The 20,106-nt window shown below is 41.9% G+C and overlaps 1 protein-coding gene across 2 annotated transcripts in view; it reads right to left on the reverse strand.

The window, feature by feature from the left end:
• Positions 1–12,557: 12,557 nt before the first annotated feature.
• NCAN (neurocan) overlaps positions 12,558–20,106 on the reverse strand; it is a 70,324-nt gene continuing 62,775 nt past the window's right edge. For both annotated transcript variants that reach the window (XM_043964439.1, XM_043964432.1), the window contains one exon: positions 12,558–12,732. In XM_043964439.1, the coding sequence (XP_043820374.1) occupies positions 12,587–12,732 (146 nt within the window). In that variant the 3' untranslated portion in view covers positions 12,558–12,586. The remainder of the gene's footprint in view (positions 12,733–20,106) is intronic.

Raw genomic sequence — 20,106 nt, forward strand, 5'->3', positions numbered from 1 at the left:
CATGTTTCTCTCTCTCTCTCTCTCTCTCTCTCTCTCTCTCTCTCTCTCTCTCTCTCTCTCTCTCTCTCATCTTGTATTTACTTATCTGGGTACATGTCATATCCCTCCCAGGAGAATAAAAGCTTCTTGAGGGCAGAACCTGTTTCATTTGTGTCTTCATATTATCAACACAAGTAGGCAGCTAATGAAAGTTTGTCAAATCGAATTGCAAGTTGTGGGCAAAGATAAATAAGATTAGTGTATTGGTCTGAAAGTAGGGGTCTCTTGATAATAGAACCCATCTTTAAGGTGAGATCCCTTTGAAATCAATATAATTTTGAGAGCAATTTACTAAAAGAATATGCAAAATTACTCAAATATTTAAAGGAACTGAAAGTGAATTCATAGCATTCCCAACTCTAGGAGCTGGAAGGGACCTCAGAGGTTATGTAGCCCAAGTTGGACCTGACCTAGAGCCCCTTTCCCAACATTGCCAAATCTAGCGTCTTCTTGAAGACCCACTGTTTGGATCTAATTGTTAGGAAGTTTTTTTTCCCCTTACTTTGAACATGAATGGCAACATTGTAGTGGATACAGCACTGGACAGGGAGACCTGGGTCTAAAGCCTACATCAGACCTATATGAACCAATCGGGGCAAGTCATTTAATCTCTCAGAATCTCAGTTTCTTCACCTGTCAAATGGGGATAAGGAACACTTGTAATAATGCTTGTAACCTACTTCATAGGGCTGATATGAGGGAAATTGTAAGAAACTCAGGGGCAGCTAGGTGGTGCAGTGGATAAAGCACCCGCCCTGGATTCAGAAGGACCTGAGTTCAAATCCAGCCTCAGACATTTGACATTAACTACCTGTGTGACCCTGGGTAAGTCATTTAACTCTCACTGCCCGGCAAAAAAAACCCCAAATTGTAAGAAACTCTGAAGCATCACATAAAAGTGAATTGTTACTAACAATCACAACAGTAAATGACCTGCCTCTCTCCAACTTTCACCTGTTGTTCCTTGCTCAGCCCTCTGGAACCAAGCAGAACAGGTCCAGCTCTTTTACTGAAAGCCCTTCAGATAGTTGAAGGCCCCCAACCTTAAGTCTCCAGTGTTTCATGCTAAACATACCTAATTCCTTCAACAGGTATTAATATAATTTCTATAGCTCTTTAAAGTCTGCAAAGAGTTTTACATATTACCTCTTTTGCTTCTCACAAAAATCATAGGAGGCTATTAGGTGCTATTATCATCCCCTTACAGATGAGGAAACTGAGGGTGGCAGAAGTTAAGTGACTTGCCCAGGGTTACTTATAGAGTTAACTGTCTGAGGCTGAATTTGAGCTCAGGTCTTCCTGACTCCAGGACCAGCATTCTATTCACTGAATCATCTCCTCATCTGGTATGTTCTCTAGTCTTTTTTTGGAGGGGGCGGCAATGAGGGTTAAATGACTTGCCCAGGTTCACACAGCTAGTAAGTATCAAGCATCTGAGATCAGATTTGAACTCAGGTCCTCCTGAATCCAGGGCTAGTGCTTTATACACTGCGCCTAGCTGCCCCTGTTCTCCAGTCTTTTTATCCTAGCCACTTTCTTCTGAACATACTCAATTTTGTCTATATCTTTCCTAAGTATGATGTCCAGAACCAAACACTTCAGGGTTCAGCTCAGGCAGAGAAGAGAGCATTATGGTCCCCCTAATCCTGGACACTCTGCCTGTAAAAGTAGACTAGAATCATATTCACTTTTTTGGCCACCATAACATTCTGCTGAATCATCCTGAGCTTGTGATCTGCTAAAATTTTTTCATAGAAGCTGCTGTTAAAATTTATTTTCTGTTTGTCTTGGGTTTTTAGCAGTTCTTACGATGCTAACAGGACTATGTTGCTCTTTAATATACATCCTTAGTGACTTGTCTCTATTTCTATCTTCTATACATGTAGGGTCTCTCTTGCCCTTTAACCCTTTGTCCTCTGCAAAGTGGAAGTGGCAGGGCTTTGGCTGAAGGTGGTGAGTCAGAGAGAGGTATGCAAACAGAAGTGATGAAATGTGGCAGCCAAGAGAGAAGTGTTGGTGACAAGATGTAAGACCTAGTGGGAGAGAGGTGAGAGAGTATGCTTCATACTTATCAGAGCGACTAATATGACAAAAAAGACAATGCTAGATGTTGGAGGGGAAATGGCAAAACTGGAACACTAATGTGCTGTTGGAGTTGTGAACTGATTCAACCATACTGGAGAGTAACTTGGAACCATTCCTAAAGGATTATAAAACTGTGATCCAGCAATACCACTGCTAGGTTTATATCCCAAAGACATCCAAAAAAGGGGGAAAGGACCTATTTTTATGAAAATATTTGTAGCATCTCTCTTTGTGGTGGTTAAGAATTGGAAATCAAAGGAATGCCCATCAATTGGGGAATGGCTGAACAAGCTGTGGTATATGATTATAGTGGAATATTATTGTGCTATAAGAAATGACAGGGGCAGCTAGGTGGTGCAGTGGATAGAGCACCAGCCCTGGAGTCAGGAGTACCTGAGTTCAAATCCGACCTCAGACACTTAACACTTACTAGCTGTGTGACCCTGGGCAAGTCACTTAACCCCCATTGCCTCACTTAAAAAAAGAAAAGAAAAAAAATGACAAACAGGATGATTTCAGAAAACCTGGAAAGATTTACATGAACTATGCAGAGTAAAGTGAGAAAAATCAGAAGAATGTTGTACACAGTAACAACAATATTGTTTGATGAAGAATTGCCAATGACTTAGCTATTCTCAGCAATAGAATGATCCAAGACAATCCCAAAGGACAAATGGAGAGAGGGGATGTGACAAAAAATAACCACAGCTAGCAATTAAATAGTACTTTAAGGTTTGCAGAGCACTTTATATATAAGAACTCATTTGATCCTTGCAACAACTCTGTGAAGTGGGAGCTGTTATTACCCCCATTTTATAGATGAGGAAACTGAGGGTGAGAGAGCTGAAATGATTTGCCTAGGGGTTCACAGCTAATTGGAGCCCGAGGCAGAATTTGAACTCAGGTCTTTAGAACTCTCTGAACTAGAACTAAGTCAATCTCAATACTCTGTCAACTAGCTCTAAGACTAGCATTCTGTCAACTAAGCTGCCATGCTTCTTGGCTTCTAGAAACTTGAACTGAAGGGGTCAAGATCAGGAAGCTCCTATGGTCAAATGATGAGAAGCCCAACTTACTGGGGTCTGCCATGGAGCCTCTTCCTCTACTCCACAAGTGAGTGAGCTGTTGTGGTGAGAAGTGGATCGAGGGATCCATCAGGAGATAGGACACCAAAGTGCAAAGGCCCTACATTATTGAGCTTCATTCTATGCTGAGTTCCACAGAGATTGTTGAGGAAAGCTTCATGGTGGAAGTTGGATTTGAGCCGGACCTTAAAAGATGGCTAAATAGTCATCAAGGAGGGCAGAAGGCATTCTGGGTGAAGAGGAGAGTTTAATCCAAGGTGCAAAAGTTCAAAAATCCACCCACTTGTTAGTGGGAGAGCACAGACCAGTACAGACCAGTTTGATTGATGTAGAGTGCTAGCACTTTGTTTTTCTTTGTTTTTTTTTTTTTTTTTTTTGTGGGACAATGAGGGTTAAGTGACTTGCCCAGGGTCACACAGCTAGTGAGTGTAAAGTGTCTGAGACCAAATTTGAACTCAGGTCCCCCTGAATCCAGGGCCAGTGCTTTATCCACTGCGCCACCTAGCTGCCCCCGAGTGCTATCACTTTGACAATAATAATAGCTAACATTTATCTAGTGCTTCCTACGGGCCAGGCACTGTGTTAAGCACTTTTCAATTATCATCTCTTTTAATCCTCACAACAACTTTTAGAGGTAGGTAATATTATTATCCCCATTTTACAGATGAGGAAACCAAGGCAAACAAAGGTTGGCCAGGGTCACTCAGCTGATAAGTGTCCGAGGCTGTATTTGAACTCAGATTTTCCTGACTTCAGGCCTGGTGCTCTGTCCACTGTACTACCTAGCTGCCTCTCACAGTAATGTAAAAACTCTGCTCAGCAGCATTTCATGGGAACTTCAGTTTTCCTTTTGTAGGGTGGAATTAAGGGCATTGAGATCTCCTGAGAATGCAACCAACAGCAAGGATTCCAATGCTGTTCCTTTGGTGACAGGACAACCATTGAGTCCTAGTATCCCAGTGGAAACTTTAGGTAAAGCACTTTAAGTAAAAGCCTCTTGGTTGGCCATCCCAGGCCACAGTACATCAAAGTGCTAATTACATGCTGTGAGCTGGCCAACACCTCCCTTGGCAGTCTTGGGCTCCTACTTGAAAAAGAATGGCATTAGAATAGACTTCCGATCTGAGGCAGGATTGGCCTCAGTTTCTAGGTCTCCTTGGATATAGCACGTTTCCCAAACTAACTTGACACCTCTGCTGTATGGACCAGCTCCAGGAAAAAGGAGCCTCTGAGAAATGTTAACGTCAGGGAAAATTAAACCTGTTTTCCTATCTCTCCAATGCTATCTGTTACAAGTTCTTTTGATGACACATCATTCATTTAAAAAAAAATTTTTTTTTTTTAGTGAGGCAATGGGGGTTAAGTGACTTGCCCAGGGTCACACAGCTAGTAAGTGTTAAGTGTCTGAGGCCGGATTTGAACTCAGGTCCTCCTGAATCCAGGGCCGGTGCTCTATCCACTGCGCCACCTAGCCGCCCCACATAATTCATTTTTAATATTTTGGAAGGGGAATCACTACTAGCATAGGCATTTTCTATGGATCTCCTATTCACATCATTCCTAACTCCTGCCTATATTCGTTATATAGTCCCTACCTGCACCCCTCGATCTATCCTGACCCAAATCCCAGTCACAAGCCCTATCCCATCTTGTGTTTGAGAGGTTAAATCGAAGTCCTGGCATTAGAATCTCTAGCTCATCCTTTTAACTATCCACACTTTGGGCATTTGCATGTCAATGGAATTTTCATTGCTGCTTCTTTTCTCTGCTATCATCTCCAATGGATTATTTTGTCCTCTTTTTCTCGTCTTCCTCTTATTATACTCCTGTCACTTTCTGTGGTACCATACTTGTTAGATCCATGTCAGCCATTTATCCTCTCCTTTTCGCCTTTTCGGTTTAAAAGCCCTTTGGATTAAATTCACGAGACTCTCTAGTAAAAATACATTTGCTTGTAGCAAAATGTATTTTTTTTATAGTAGATGTTAGGGAGCACTTTCATCTCTGGCTGAGAACCTCAGTTTGTTTCTATATTTTAATTTGTGACCCTGAAATCTAAATCCCTTTCTCAGTTGAGATACCCTTAGCCAGTTATTTACTTACCAAACCTGTCTTTTTGTGCTTAATTCTACTTTCACTTGGTTGGTTGGTTGTTGTCCTTTGTTTTCGAGAAGGACCAAAATGACATCATCACTATGTTGTAATCAAGGTATAGTGTGTCGGATTGTGGCTGATCAGACCAATCTGAAGGCTCTACCGTAGGTTGGCACAAATAGTCCACATGAACATTTGGAAGTGGAGATGTCTCTAAATATTGCGCGATCTCACATTTCTTTTGAGCTACTGTGATTCTGCTTCCCTCATAGAGCATGATGTCTTCTTTGATGTGGCACACCATGCTGGGCAGTCCTGTGCCAGTGTCTCTCATGTTTTCACTATCGACTCAAAGCGTCTTGCTTCTGCCCTCTGTGTGATTGCTTGCCTTGTGTGAATTCTCTTAAGATAGTCTTTTAGACAAACATACATTTGGCATTTGAACAATGTGGGCCAACTCATCAGAGTTGCACTCTCTGCAGTAGAGTCTGAATGCTTGGCAGTTTTAGCTCAGGAGAGGGCCTCAGTGTCTGGTGCCTTATCTTGCCAGTGATTTTCAGAATCTTCCTAGGACAATTCAAAATGGTGCGGTAAGACTGTCCAGGTTTCACAGGCATACAGCAATGAAGTCTTCAATTTCTTGTCCAGGGACTTCATAAAAGCCTTAGCAATATCTTTCTTTTCTATTTTTTATTTCTGCATTAGTCATATTGTAAAGAAAGAATCAGAGTACAAGGAAATCTCAAAAAAGAAGGAAAAAAAACAATGGCCCAAAGTTAAAAACAGTAGGGTTCAATCTGCATTCAATAGTCCACAGTTCTTTTTTCGGATGTGAGAACATTTTCTAGTCATGAGTTTTTTTGAGAGGTTGTTTTGATCATTGAACTGCTGAGAAGAGCCAAGTCTATCCCCATTGTTCATCACACATGTTGCTATCACAGTGTACAATGTTCTGGTTCTGCTCCTCTCAGTCAGCATCAATTCATGTAAGTCCTTCCAGGTTTCTCTGAACTCCTCCTGCTCATAGTTTCTTTTTTCTTTCTTTCTTTCTTTCTTTCTTTTTTTTTTTTTGCGGGGCAACAGGGGTTAAGTGACTTGCCCAGGGTCATACAGCTAGTAAGTGTCAAGTGTCTGAGGCTGGATTTGAACTCAGGTCCTCCTGAATCCAGGGCCGGTGCTTTATCCACTGCGCCACCTAGCTGCCCCTCATAGTTTCTTATAAATTTTTTTTGGGGGGGGGCAGGGCAATGAGGGTTAAGTGACTTGCCCAGGGTCACATAGCTAGTAAGTGTCAAGTGTCTGAGGCCGGATTTGAACTCAGGTCCTTCTGAATCCAGGGCTGGTGCTTTATCCACTGTGCCACCTATCTGCCTCCCAGCTGCTCATCATTTCTTTTTCTTTTCTTCTTCTTTTTTAATGTTAAAGCTCAGCACACTCGAGCAAGGGGCTCAGGGCTGGAGTCAAAGCAGCGGGACGGAGGCAGGTGACCCTCCACAGAGCCTTACATGGTGAAGAGGATGAGGAAGGCTACCATCAAACAGAAGAACCCCATAGCTTCAGACAGCTAGTTCCCCAAGGCTGGACCCGATGCAGCTGCCTCTAGCTCTGCTCAAGGTTACTCACCTCCCGGCTTCTGCTCATCGTTTCTTACAGCATAATAGTATTCCATTACATTCATATACCACAACTTGTTTAGCCATTCCCCAATTGATGGGCATTCCTTTGATTTTTTTTTTTTTTTTAGTGAGGCAATTGGGGTTAAGTGACTTGCCTAGAGTCACACAGCTAGTAAGTGTTAAGTGTCTGAGGCCGGATTTGAACTCAGGTACTCCTGATTCCAGGGCCGGTGCTTTATCCACTGCGCCACCTAGCTGCCCCATTCCCTTGATTTCTAATTCTTTGCCACCACAAAGAGAGCTGCTATAAATATATTTTGTATATGTGGGTCCTTTTCCCTCCTCTTATGATCTCTTTGGGATACAGACCTAGTATGTGGTATTACTGGGGTCATAGAGTATGAACAGTCCCATAGGCCTTTGGGCATAGTTCCAAATTTAGCAATACTTTCAAGGTCTCTTCTAGTGGTATCCTTAGTCCCCATATGAAACATCTAAGTGGTTATTAGGTTAAATAATTTAGGGGAAGATCTCTGTTGCATTCTGGAAACATGCCACAGAAAGACAGCAGACCCCTCTGTTGTTGACTTCAAGGGGATGCTCGGTGACCCCTTATCAGAGGTATCAAAGAGGGGAGTTCCTGCTGAGACAGGTTCTGAAATGGTCAGCCCTTAGTGAGCAACCTTTGAGTGATGAGTCCCCTCTACACTTATCATGGCTGCTGCCTGGACAGTAGACATGGAGTCCAACACAGGGCCCTTATTCAAACCCTTTCCAGTTTTGTACCATCTGCCTGAGTTTGTGTTCCACTGACTGAGACTTCAAGAACCCAGGGTCCCCTCTGCATACACAACAATAACTAACATTTCTGTAATGCTTTAAAAGTTTGCAAATGAGTGTATTTAGATTTTTGAGCTACTGAGTAGGGACTGTCTTCTGCCTCTTTTTGTATCCTCAGCACTCGGCACATGGTAGGCACTTAATAAATGTAGATTGATAGATTGATCGTCCCATTTGATATGAAGTAGGTACCCAGGCCTGGGGTTTCATCCACAGAGGGAGCTCCTGGTAAAGAACTCTCTCTGCCCAGGAAGATTTGTACCTTCTCTGCAAGTTCCCTGGGGCTCTGACAGTCACATGGCAGGCTGAAGTGGGACTTGAACCTAGGTCCGCAGTATTTGAGGTTGACCATCTGTCTGCTATACCAGAGGTGTAAACACTCAGCACTCTCCTGAGTGTGGCCTGAACCAGATGAAAATGTAGTTGGGAAATGTTTAACAAGAGAAATAAAAATATAATTAAACATAGATAATATTACATTTAAAAACTAAGTCATTAAATGATCCACAAGAATCCTTGTACGCTGTTTAGTGGCCCCTGTTTCTGTTGAGTTTGATAGCCCTGCTCTGTACTATGTTTCTTTCTCTTTTTTTTTTTTTTTTGTGGGGCAATGAGGGTTAAGTGACTTGCCCAGGGTCATACAGCTAGTACGTGTCAAGTGTCTGAGGCCAGATTTGAACGCAGGTCCTCCCAAATCCTGGGCTGGTGCTTTATCCACTGTGCCACCTAGCTGCCCCCATGCTCTGTACTATGTTGCCTTTTTGCTCCTATTCTACACATGAAGAAATTGAGGCTCAGAAAATGCAAACAATTTATCCATAATCCCAGAGCTAAGAAAGTGTCACAGGCTGGATTCAAACACCAAAATCTTACACCATAGATTGGCATGTCCAAAAATATGTAGTAGGGATATTTTAAAAGGTTTTTTTTTCAACTAAAGGTATGCATATATTTAAACGAATAAATCCAGTGTTGACTCTCTAGGCTTCATTGTTTCACTTGCTTATTATAAGTTATGTATTTTCTTGCCTAGAACTGTTTTATCACAAATCCCTTTGTTCTCTAGTGTCCCACCCAGTACACTGTACTGGTACTGGTGTTCAGCAGATCAATCAATCAATCAATCAATCAATCAATCAATCAATCAATAGTAGCTAATATTTATAGAGCTCTTTAAGGTTTGCAAAGATTGTTTGCAACAACCCTGAAAGGAAAGTGCTATTATTATCATCTCCATTTTATAGATGAGAAAACTGAAGTAGACTGAAGTTTTGTGACTTGTCCAAGGTCACTGACACATAGCAGCACCAATCAAGCTTTCCCTAACTGTTTGCTATGTGCTAGGCATCATGCTAAGCTTTGGGGAGGCAAAGAAGAAGCAAAACAAGTAGTTGCCCTCAAGTTGCTTACACTAATCGCTATGGTCTAATTGTTTCAAATAAAAACAGTTGTTTTTATTTATTTTTTATCATTAGTGATTCTTCTCTGTCACAAAGCAAGTAGTGATGAGACAAGTGAAAAAGCATGAATCCATTTGCAGTGTGGTTTTATGTAAGGCAAATTTGGGAAGCAAATCTAGTCTATTTGGATTAATAACATGGAAGCGACAGCTCATTTTTCTATATAAGGAATATATTAATGTAGTCTATTATTATAGCTACGTATTGTTATATCTATTATTATGTAGTCTATTATACCTATTACTGTATAGTCTATTTATTATTATATCTATTGATATAATAATTAATATATAGTCTATTATCTTATTTATTTACTATTATATATACATATATAATCTATTTATGAACTATAAAGCCTTTTCCTTATAACCCTCGGTCATATGGGTACAATTTCTAATCCCATTTTACAGACTGAATCTCAGAGAAATGAAATGGCTTTCAAGGTCACGTAGTCAGTTCAGACTCATATCCCCCAAGTCCAAATCTAGAATTCTTTCCAATATACTATGACTTAACATACTGAGTGCCGAGGCAGCTGGGAGATGGCCACCTACCTGAGCCTGAACCACCAGCCCCGAGAAACCTGTAATGGGATGACTGCCAATCCTGACAACTGAGCCAAGGAGGAGACGACAAGTGGGTTGAACTGTTAAAAAAATTTATTAAAATGTCCAAGAGAGCACACCAATGCACAGTGTCAGATACCACAGGCCTACGGAACACTGTAGTCACAGCAAAACCAGCTGAGTCCAAAGCTTTTCAAACACACGCACACAGGCACACCCACGCATCCACATACAAAGATAATAAACAACCCTGTTAAGGAAAAAAAAAAAAGAGAAAGAGAGAGAGATACTCCCCCCAACCTTGCCAGGGAGGGGGCTGTGAGATGGCAGCAGAAGACCAGAGGCTGTGGCTAAGAAGAGACCGAAGTTACAGTAAGTCCAAAGAGAAAGGGGAGAAGGGAAGGTGGGTAGGCGAACAATCGTGAACATCCTTTCCCGGCCTCGTTTAAATGTAGAAAAGGCTTTGAATGGAAACTTATAGACTCTCCTGGAAGAAAAAGACAAAACCAGCACCAGACTGTGGCTCGGTAGGGCCACTTTAAAGACTGAACTACAGCTAATGTCCACAGCAGGAAGAAATAAAGAGAAAAGTCCCAAATCAGAGTTCTGTTTGCCCATCTATTTGTCAAGTAAGTTTCTGAGGGTGGGGGACCATATCTTGTTTAGCTTTGTCTCCCCTTCAGTGCTAGGCATCGTGACCCCCACCCCCATCACACACACCCCAATGTTTAATAAATGCCCCATCTTCCTTAGTGCCTATTGCCGCCTATTATAAAGGTGATTGTGTTCAAATTTACATATTAGGAACTCAGGCTCAGTTGACACATTCCCCCTATTAAAACTTATGATCAAAGCCTAGTCTTTCATTTGCAATTTTTAAAAAATGATTTTTTTAAAGCCAGGAAATATAAACAGAACCCAGAATACTGGATTTGTTCATTGTTCTTACCGGCTTGGAGCCATGATCCTAGGTTTGGTCTTTGAGCCACAATATACCCTGTATTATCTATCTGTATTGATTGACTTGGACAGGCTGTGGGCTGGGCTCTGTCCTCTGCTGGATTCAATGAAGCCAGTTTCCCAGGCTGTGGTATTTGGACTTGTTTGCTGCCCCAAATTCACTTCATACTGGGTATAATTCACTGCTCTGTTTGTTATGGTTCTGAGCTAAAAACAGGAATAGGGTTTGGGGGTAGGACGGGGCTTCTCTGGACAGGGAGAAACGTTCATTCTTTCTTACATCTTTGTTGTTGTTGTTTTTAAAAAGAAAACCCTTGTTTTAAAAAAAGTATGTGTGTTTTTAATACTGCAAACCTTTCTACAATACGATCACAGGTGGGTGTTGCTACTTTGAGTTTTATGCATTCTATTCAACCAGCCAGCCGCTGGAAATAGGCTCGGGTGGGGGAGGGATTTGGGGAGAGAGTGGTGGGGTGGGGAATGGCGGGGGCAGCTAGAGAGGGGATAAGGAAGGGCCTGGGACGAAAATTCAGTCTGGGAGACTATCGATGCCTGAGCTATGGCAGAACGGGGGTAGAGCTGTAGACAAATTGGCCCCTTTCTCAGACTGGCAGGGAGCTTCTATTCCTTGCTAGCTGTTCAGATCCCCTAGGCCTGGCCCCCTGAAGACAAGAGGTATGAAGGAACCAGAGCCCTGCCAATCCAAGTCATCCTGTTATCCTGCCAAGCATAGGGTCTCAGAAGCAAAGCATCTTAAAAACTCAGAATCGCAGAATCTTAGAATCACTGATTCTTAGACAGTAGGAATAATAGATTCTCCCAAACAGAATCTGAGAATCCAGTTAACCTCAGAGTCATGGAATCTTAACATCTCATAGAATTTGACTCTCTGAGTCTTCGAATCATAGAATCTCAGAGTTGGGAGAACCGGTAGAGTCCATTTAATTCAACCTCATCTGTCATATTGCTGTGAATATAAATCAACCCTGACTAATCATCGTCCCCACCCCCATAACATTCTAAAAGTATTGTCCCATCCTAGTTGAAGGTTAAGAGTTTTTGAGTAACTGAGTGGGCATGGATATGGATAGATGGGTGGGATATACTACAAGAATTGGGACGTTGTGATTAAAAAAATGTCAAATCTTATATTCAGACCAAAATAGGATGCACATGCACACAGGTGTGCAGTGCAGATGTGTATCTGTCATGTCATAAAGATCTAACATTGGCTAATGTCCGTGATGGGGGAGAACAATCAATAAAGTCATGTGTATATCTGTGTTATCCGTCTTTTCCCAAGGATAATTAATTGTCTTAGGTGAAGTTTCAGCTCTGACTAGGGCCAATGGCACATCAGTGTGTTGGTTATTCTGGGTTTCCCAGTGGGGAGAAGGAATTCATAAAGTAAATTTTTTTTTTTGTAGGGACAATGGGGGTTAAGTGACTTGCCCTGGGTCACACAGCTAGTAAGTGTCAAGTGTCTGAGGCCGGATTTGAACTCAGGTCCTCCTGACTCCAGGGCCGGTGCTTTTATCCACTGCACCACCTAGCTGCCCCCCAAATGCATTTTCATGTGCCAAATTCCCTTACCACAAATAAACAATCAGCCTTCTAAACAGAAGGCTAAACCCAAGCATAATACACATTTCCTTATTGTTTTTTCCTTTGATTAGGACATTACACCGGAGGTCTGGTGAGGGACAGACCATTTTCAAATATAGGTGAGAACATGGAGGAGGTGAGAAATAGGGATGGAGGGCTTTTACAAAGGGGGTTAGGGAAGAGAAAGGAATCTGGCAAGATGGGGGACCGGGGTGTGCTTCCTATGCCTTAGTCCTTCAGCAAAAGTGTCTTCCTCCTCCTTCTCCCAGTCCATCTTGGGATGCTTCTTGTGTTTTTCTCCTCTCCTTGTGAGATTTGTGGTGATGATGCTGGTGTGATGCTGGTGGTGATGGTGATGACGCCTTAGCGTGTGACCTACGAGCTACAAGGGAGAGAGAAACAAATATGGACAACATTCTACTTTAAACCCTGTGAATTTAGATTCTGATTATTCACATGGGGCTAGGCTGACATTCATCTTTTGCTCTGTATGTGGATAAAGGTTGTTAGTAAATAAGGTAAGCTAAACACATACTGCCCTCCCCTACCCCATAAGATTGAAAAAATATTTCATTGAAGAGGGAATATTTAGTCTTTATTGTTCTTATTTAGCCATTTTTCAGTCGTGTCTGACTCTGTGACCACATTTGGAGTTTTCTTGGCAAAGATATTGGATTGGTTTGCCGTTTCTATCTCTAGCTTATTTTACAAATGAGGAAACTGAGGCAAACAGAGTTAAAGGTCCAGCCCAGGGTCACGCAGCTAGTAAGTGTCTGAGGCCAGATGCGAAGTAAGGAAGAATAGTCACCAGTGTTATTGATCAGGGGAATGGTTAGATCTTGGTGCTTTAGCAATATCATTTTGGCATCTATGTGGAGGATGGTTTGGAGCAAGTCACCATAGTAACCCCTGTTCTGAGGTTCTCAAAGAGGTGTGTGTGGGGGGGAATTGGACCTGGATTGGTGATGGAGATATGAATAAAGTAGGAAATGAAGGCTGGGGTGGTGGGAGCTAGAAGGAGCTTTGGACCCATAAGATTCTATATCTCACTTCTACTGTTGCAAACACATGAAGCCCTATTCTGCTTGAAGATAATGTCACACAAAATTATTATCAATACTTAGATACTTTGAAGTACGGCAGCTCTTGTAGGTCTAAGCTCTCATCACCACACATGCTGTCTCCAATGGTGTTGATTGTAACACATTCCTGCCATCTGACCCGGTGTCATTTCTGTCCATGTTGTTGCTCAGTTGTTTCAGTTGGGTCAGACTTTTGGGGGGCTCATTTGTGGTTTTCTTGGAAAAGATACTGGGTTTGCCATTTCCTTCTCTAGCTCATTGGACAGATAAGGAAACTGAGGCAAATAGGGTTAAGTTACTTGCCTAGGGCCACACAGCTAGTAAGTGTCTGAGGCCAGACTTGAACTCAGGAAGATGAGTCTTCCTGACTCCAGGCCTGGCACTCTATCCACTTTGCCACATAGCTGCCCACTTCTGACTGTATCCTCCATTAATTTCTTTATAAAGATTCATTCAACATTCTGGGAGAGAAGGGGCTTCCTTTGGTTCTGTTGAGGTTGACTAGGTCTCCATCATGCACACAGGCTGTCCACTGGCTCTCCTTCACTCTTGGCACTTGGCTGTCCCACCTCATTTTCTGGTCATACAACTCTTTTTGGGGGGGGCGGGGCAATGGGGGTTAAGTGACTTACCCAGGGTCACACAGCTAGTAAGTATCAAGTGTCTGAGGCCGGATTTGAACTCAGGTCCTCCTGAATCCAGGGATGGTGCTTTATCCACTGCACCACCTAGCTGGCTCCATACAACTCTTTATATCACTTCTCCTACAATTCTCCATTGACAAAATGCTACAGCTTGCTCTCACCCACCATCTTCCCCTCCACTGTCCTTTGGGTGACCTATAACTTTCACTCTTCAGATACTATGGTACTGCATGACTTGTAGGAAACAGAGTGGGGCAGTGAGAGGTATAATGGCGTTAGAGTCAAAGGATATGGGTTCAAATTCCCAGATCTGCTACTTTCTGCCTGTGTTGCCTAAGGGAGGCCACTGAACTTCTCAGGCCGTGTTCCTCATCTGTAGAGAAAAAGGAAGGATTATGTGGCCTCTAAGTTCTTTTCCAGTTTTAAGTCATGATCCCATGAAGAATAGGGTTTAAGTGTGTTTCATAAAGAAAAAAAACTTGGAGGTCCATTAAGAGTGGCCCACAATATCCCCAAGGCAATCCAGCTACTCTCTTCTTCCTATTCAATTCTGCATCCAGTTCATTTGTCCTTCTGCACTGTCTGGATGGACCAACTCAATGGACTGTCTTCTAGTGATTTGACAATAATCATTCTTCATCCACTTGGTTTTTCCCATGTGAATCCTTAAGCCAAACTCTTTTGAGTGATCATGAATCTCATGCAGGAGGCTCTGCAACATTCCAAGGCTTGATGTAATCAGCCCAATGTCATCTACAAATAGAGGCATCTGGAGAACCTTGCTGTCTTGAAGGACATCTTTCATTTGGAGTGTGCTGGACAGCAAGCATACATCTGATTTTATGCTCTGCTTGATTGTAATAATCAGAGGGGTCTATTTTTATGCCTTTTTTTCTTTTTTCTTTTTCTTTTTTTGTTGGGACAATGAGGGTTAAGTGACTTGCCCAGGATCACACAGCTAGTAAGTATCAAGTGTCTGAGGCTGGATTTGAACTCAGGTCCTCCTGAATCCAGGGCCAGTGCTCTATCCACTGCGCCACTTATCTGCCCCATGTTTTTATGTCTTTCAAGGAACCATGGATGCTTTTGAGATACTTACAAGAGACACCTTACTGGAAGAGAGCCTTTGAGGTTGGATTTCACACTATTGAGTTAACAAATAAATGAGCACAGGGAGATAGGCACCATTCAGTCAATTGGACATGGTAAAGATGTAGTCTGCTTTAGATTGCCATCTGGGAATGCCTGCCTATTCCTTTCTCATAACTTTGTCAGGGATACCCTTGGTATTTGTGGAGATTGTTCTCAAAGGTCTTTAGAAATGGTAAAGCGGCCATAAATATGGGTCAATAGTTAGTGATATTCTCTTGATTATCTTTTGGGGAATGATAATCATGTTTTTGACTTCTCCCCCTAAGTTTTTGGTATCCTCCTTTCTTTCAGATATAGTAACAACAATAGCTAGCATTTATACACCACTTTAAGGTTTGCAAAGTGCTTTACAAATATTAGCTCATTTGATCCTTACAACAACCCTGAGAGGTGGGTGCTATTGTTATCTTCCTTTTATAGATGAGAAAACTAAGGCAGAGGGAGGTTTGGTAACTTGTTCAGGGTCACACAGCTAGTAAGAGTCTGAGACCTCAACTCAGGTCTTCTTGATGATAGGCCCAGAAATGGGTCCAATGGTGGTACCCAGCTGCCTCTATACATCTTGAAAATGCTCTCCAAACTGTGATGCTTCTAGGATGGACCTCCTCTATGTATATACTTTGGCTAATTCAACTGTCCTTACTGTCTTTGATGCAGTGGATAGAATGCTGGCCCTGGAATTAATAGGACCTTAGTTCAAATATGGCCACAAATACTGACTAGTTATATAACTAACTTAAGCCTGTTTACCTCAGTTTCCTCATCTGTAAAATGAGCTGGAGAAAGAAACTGAAAACCACTCCAGTATCTTTGCCAAGAAAGCCCCAAATGAGGTCATGAAGAGTTAGACATGACTGAAACAACTGAAAAACAAGTCTTTTTGAGTGTGTTTTGTTTTCTTTACCATGATTTCTAATACCACATATAGTATGTCAGGGACTGTGATATTAGAACCCAAATGTGGTAGATATATTCTATTTTTGATGAACAGAATAATATTATCAATGCTACTACTACTACTACTACTACTACTACTACTACTACTACTACTACTACTACTACTACTACTACTACTACTACTTCTATTAATACTACTACTGGGGTGGGGTAGCTAGGTGGCACAGTGGAGAAAGCATTGGCCCTGGATTCAGGAGGACCTGAGTTCAAATCAGGCCTCAGACACTTGATACACTTACTAGCTGTGTGACCCTGGGCAAGTCACTTAACCCTCAATGCCCTACAAAAAACCCCAAACTACAACTACTATTACTATCACCACCACTACTACTATTTCTTCTTTTTCTTCTTCTACTACTACTATTTTCTTTTTCTATTATTACTACTACTATCACTATAGCCATCACTACTGTCACCACCACTGCCACTGCCGCCACCAGCAGCAGCAGCAGCAGCAGTACTACTACTACTACTACTACCACCACCACCACCACCACCACTACTACTACCACCACTACTACTACCACCACCACCACCACCACCACTACTACTACCACCACTACCACCACTACTACCACTACCACTACTACTACCACCACCACCACCACCACCACCACCACCACCACTACTACTACTACTACTAGACTACCACTACTACTACCACTATTATGATGATGACAATGACGACAATGACATCTATAAAATTCCTCATTGTGGTTTGGATGTGGCCCTGGGTTCTTGAAAGTTATGTCAACAACAACAATGACAATAACCACAACTAAGATGATGATGATGACAACGACAACAACAACAATGATCATTTATATAGAACTTTAGGGTTTGCAAAGAGTTTGGCAATTCCAACCAAGCTAGAAAGATTTTGAGTTTGGGCTTAGCAACAGATGATGTGTCTGCTATCCAAGGACTAGCCTGGCTAAATTCTGAGAAATTCATCTCCAGGTTAGCCAAGTGGCGAATGTTTTTGGATGCACCATCTTTTAAAGGCTGTTTATGAAGCCAGAGAGGGTGTAGAAGCTGTGTTGGTGAATGAAATTAGGGATCTCTAAAGTACAGAAGCTCCCCCTGCCTGGCATACTTTCCCTCCTCAACTCTGCCTCTTAGAATTCCTGCTTCCTTCAAGTCTCAGCTCAAATGTTATCTTCAGTAGGAGGTTCTTCTGGGTCCCTCAACTGCTAAAGTCTTTGTGTATGTGTATTTGTATGCCGTTTCTCCCCATTAGAATGTAAGCTGTTTGAGGGCAGGGACTATTTCTGCCTTTCCTTGTGTCCCCAGAGCTTACCAGAGTAGCTGGCACATAGTAATCAGTTAAAAAAATGCTTGTTGATTGATCAAAGTAAATACAATCTAAATACTTTAATTTAAATTTAATAATTACATTTAATCATTTAAATTAATTATGACAACTTTTGTTTAAAAAAAAAAAAAACAGGTACCGGGGGCAGCTAGATGGCATAGTGGATAAAGCACCAGCCCTGGATTCAGGAGGACCTGAGTTCAAATCTGGCCTCAGACACTTGACACTAGCTGTGTGACCCTGGGCAAGTCACTTAACCCTCATTGCCCTGCAAAAAAAAATAACAGGTAGGTAATTCATATCAATGCCTACTGGCCCATATGTCTACTTCCCCATTTATATATATATATACATATACATACATATATATATATATATATATTTTGTTGTTGTTTGTTTTGTTTTGTGAGGCAATTGGAGTTAAGTGACTTGTCTAAGGTTACACAGCTAGTAAGTGTTAAGTGTCTGATGCTGGATTTGAACTCAGGTCCTCCTGAATCCAGGGCCGATGCTCTATCCACTGCGCCACCTAACTGCCCCCCCCATTTCTATATTTTTTAATGGCCATATTCTATACATGCTGTGAGGAAGCACTTGATGCAAGCCTAAGAATAGAAGCCAACAGGCTTTTGTAAATTATATTCTACACCCACATCTTTCCCATGTCACAGCTGACCGAAGGGTGCAGCTCTCCCTGGCCCTGCTGTTTGTGGACTAGAAAGAAATAGCATTTGATCCAAGACACTGGAGCATCTCTGGGAAGGTTCTCTTCCAACAAAGTGTTTCCTGTGCATTTGTCAAAACCATTCAATATTTCTTAAAAAGATGTGACAGAGAGAACTTTGATTATAAATGTCACCCGGGGCATCACAGAGGGAACTGTGTGCTTGCTAAAGGTATCTGTCACCATCCTGGAGGGTGTCCGGGGTATGGTGCAAATAGGAGACAGATTTTCTATAGATGATAAGGTTAACCAGAAGCTCCTGTTTGTGGATGACATTATGACTCATTGTAGAGCTTCCTAACTGGGATCCAAAATCACTTCAAAGGGGTCAGCTTAACTATCAACACAGAAAAAAACAAGTGGATAAAGAATGACTATTGTATAGACATTGGTATGTAGCTTGATGGATGATACCCTATACAGTGGGCACATAAAACATTATAGACCTAGAGCTAGAAGGGACCTCACTTTCTATATAGACCAGGGAAATTAAGTAACTTGCCCAAGGTCATACAGGTGGGAAAATCAGTCAGTCAATAAACATTTATTAGAAAATCAGTCAGTCAATAAACATTTATTAGATGCCTACTATATGCTAGTTGCTACGTTAAGCATTGAAAATATAGAGAAAGACAAAAGATAATCCCTTCAAGATTTATGTGACCTCATTCAAAGTAAAGTGAGCAGAACCAGAAGAATATTGTTCACAGGAACAGCATTATTGGAATGACGATCAACTGCAAAAGACTCAGCTACTCTGATCGATATAATGATCCAAGACAATCCCAAAGGACCCATGATGAAAAAATGCTCTCTACTGCCAGAGAGAGAACTGATAAACTCTGAATGCAGATTGAAACATGCTCTTAAAAAACTTTATCTTTCTTCCTTTTTAGGGGGAGGGGCTGGGTTTTCTTTTGCAACAAGGCTAATATGGAAATATGTTTTGTATGACTTCACATGGATAATCGATATCAAATTGTCTGCCTTCTCAGGGCTGGGGGGAGGCAAGAGGGAGAGAATTTGGAACTTAAAATTTTAAAAAATGAATGTTAACTTTTTACATGTCATTAGGAAATATTTAATGAAATAAAATTTTAAAATATATTATATTTTTTAAAAACGACAGTCCCTACTCTCAAGGAACTCATGAATGGGATAGAAAACATGCAAACAATTATATACAAATAAGATAGAGACAGGATAACTTGGAAATAATCAGCAGAAGAAAGGCACTAGAATTAAGGGGATCGGGAAAGGCTTCCTGTAGAAGGAGGAATTGTAACTGGGACATGAAAGAAGCCAGGAGACTAACAGGAGGAAGGAGAGAGAGTATTCCAAGCTGCAGAGTTGGATTTGAAGCCAAGTATTATGATTCCAGAGCAGAGCTTTTACCCTTGAAATAGGTTGCTTCCTTATTTTGGATGGAAATGGACAATTCCAGGCCTGGAATTGAGAGGAGCAGGAGGAGGAGAAGGGGGAGGAAGGGAAGGAGGAGGGGGAGGAGGAGAAAGAGGAAGAGGAGGAGTGGGAGGAAGAGAAAGAGAAGGGGAAGAGAAGAATGGGAAGAGGAGAGAGAAAGAGGAAGGGGAGGAAGAGGAGGAGAAAGGGAAGAGGAAAAAGAGGAAGAAGAAGAGGAAGAGAAGGGGAAGAAAAAGAGAAAGAGGAGGAGGAAAGGGAGGAAGAGGAGGAGCAGGGGAAAAGGAGAAGGGAGAAGAAGAGGAAGAGGAAGAGGAAGAGGAAGGAACAAGGAGAATGGGAAGAGGAGAAAGAGGAAGAGGAGGAGAAAGAGGAAGAAGAGGAGAAAGAGGAAGAAGAGGAGAAAGAAAGAAGAAGATGAAGGGGAGGAAAAGGGAGAAGAGGAAGAAGAGAGCAAACTGAA

The sequence above is a fragment of the Dromiciops gliroides genome, chromosome 1 (assembly GCF_019393635.1).
Source record: "Dromiciops gliroides isolate mDroGli1 chromosome 1, mDroGli1.pri, whole genome shotgun sequence".
Classification (NCBI taxonomy): domain Eukaryota; kingdom Metazoa; phylum Chordata; class Mammalia; order Microbiotheria; family Microbiotheriidae; genus Dromiciops; species Dromiciops gliroides.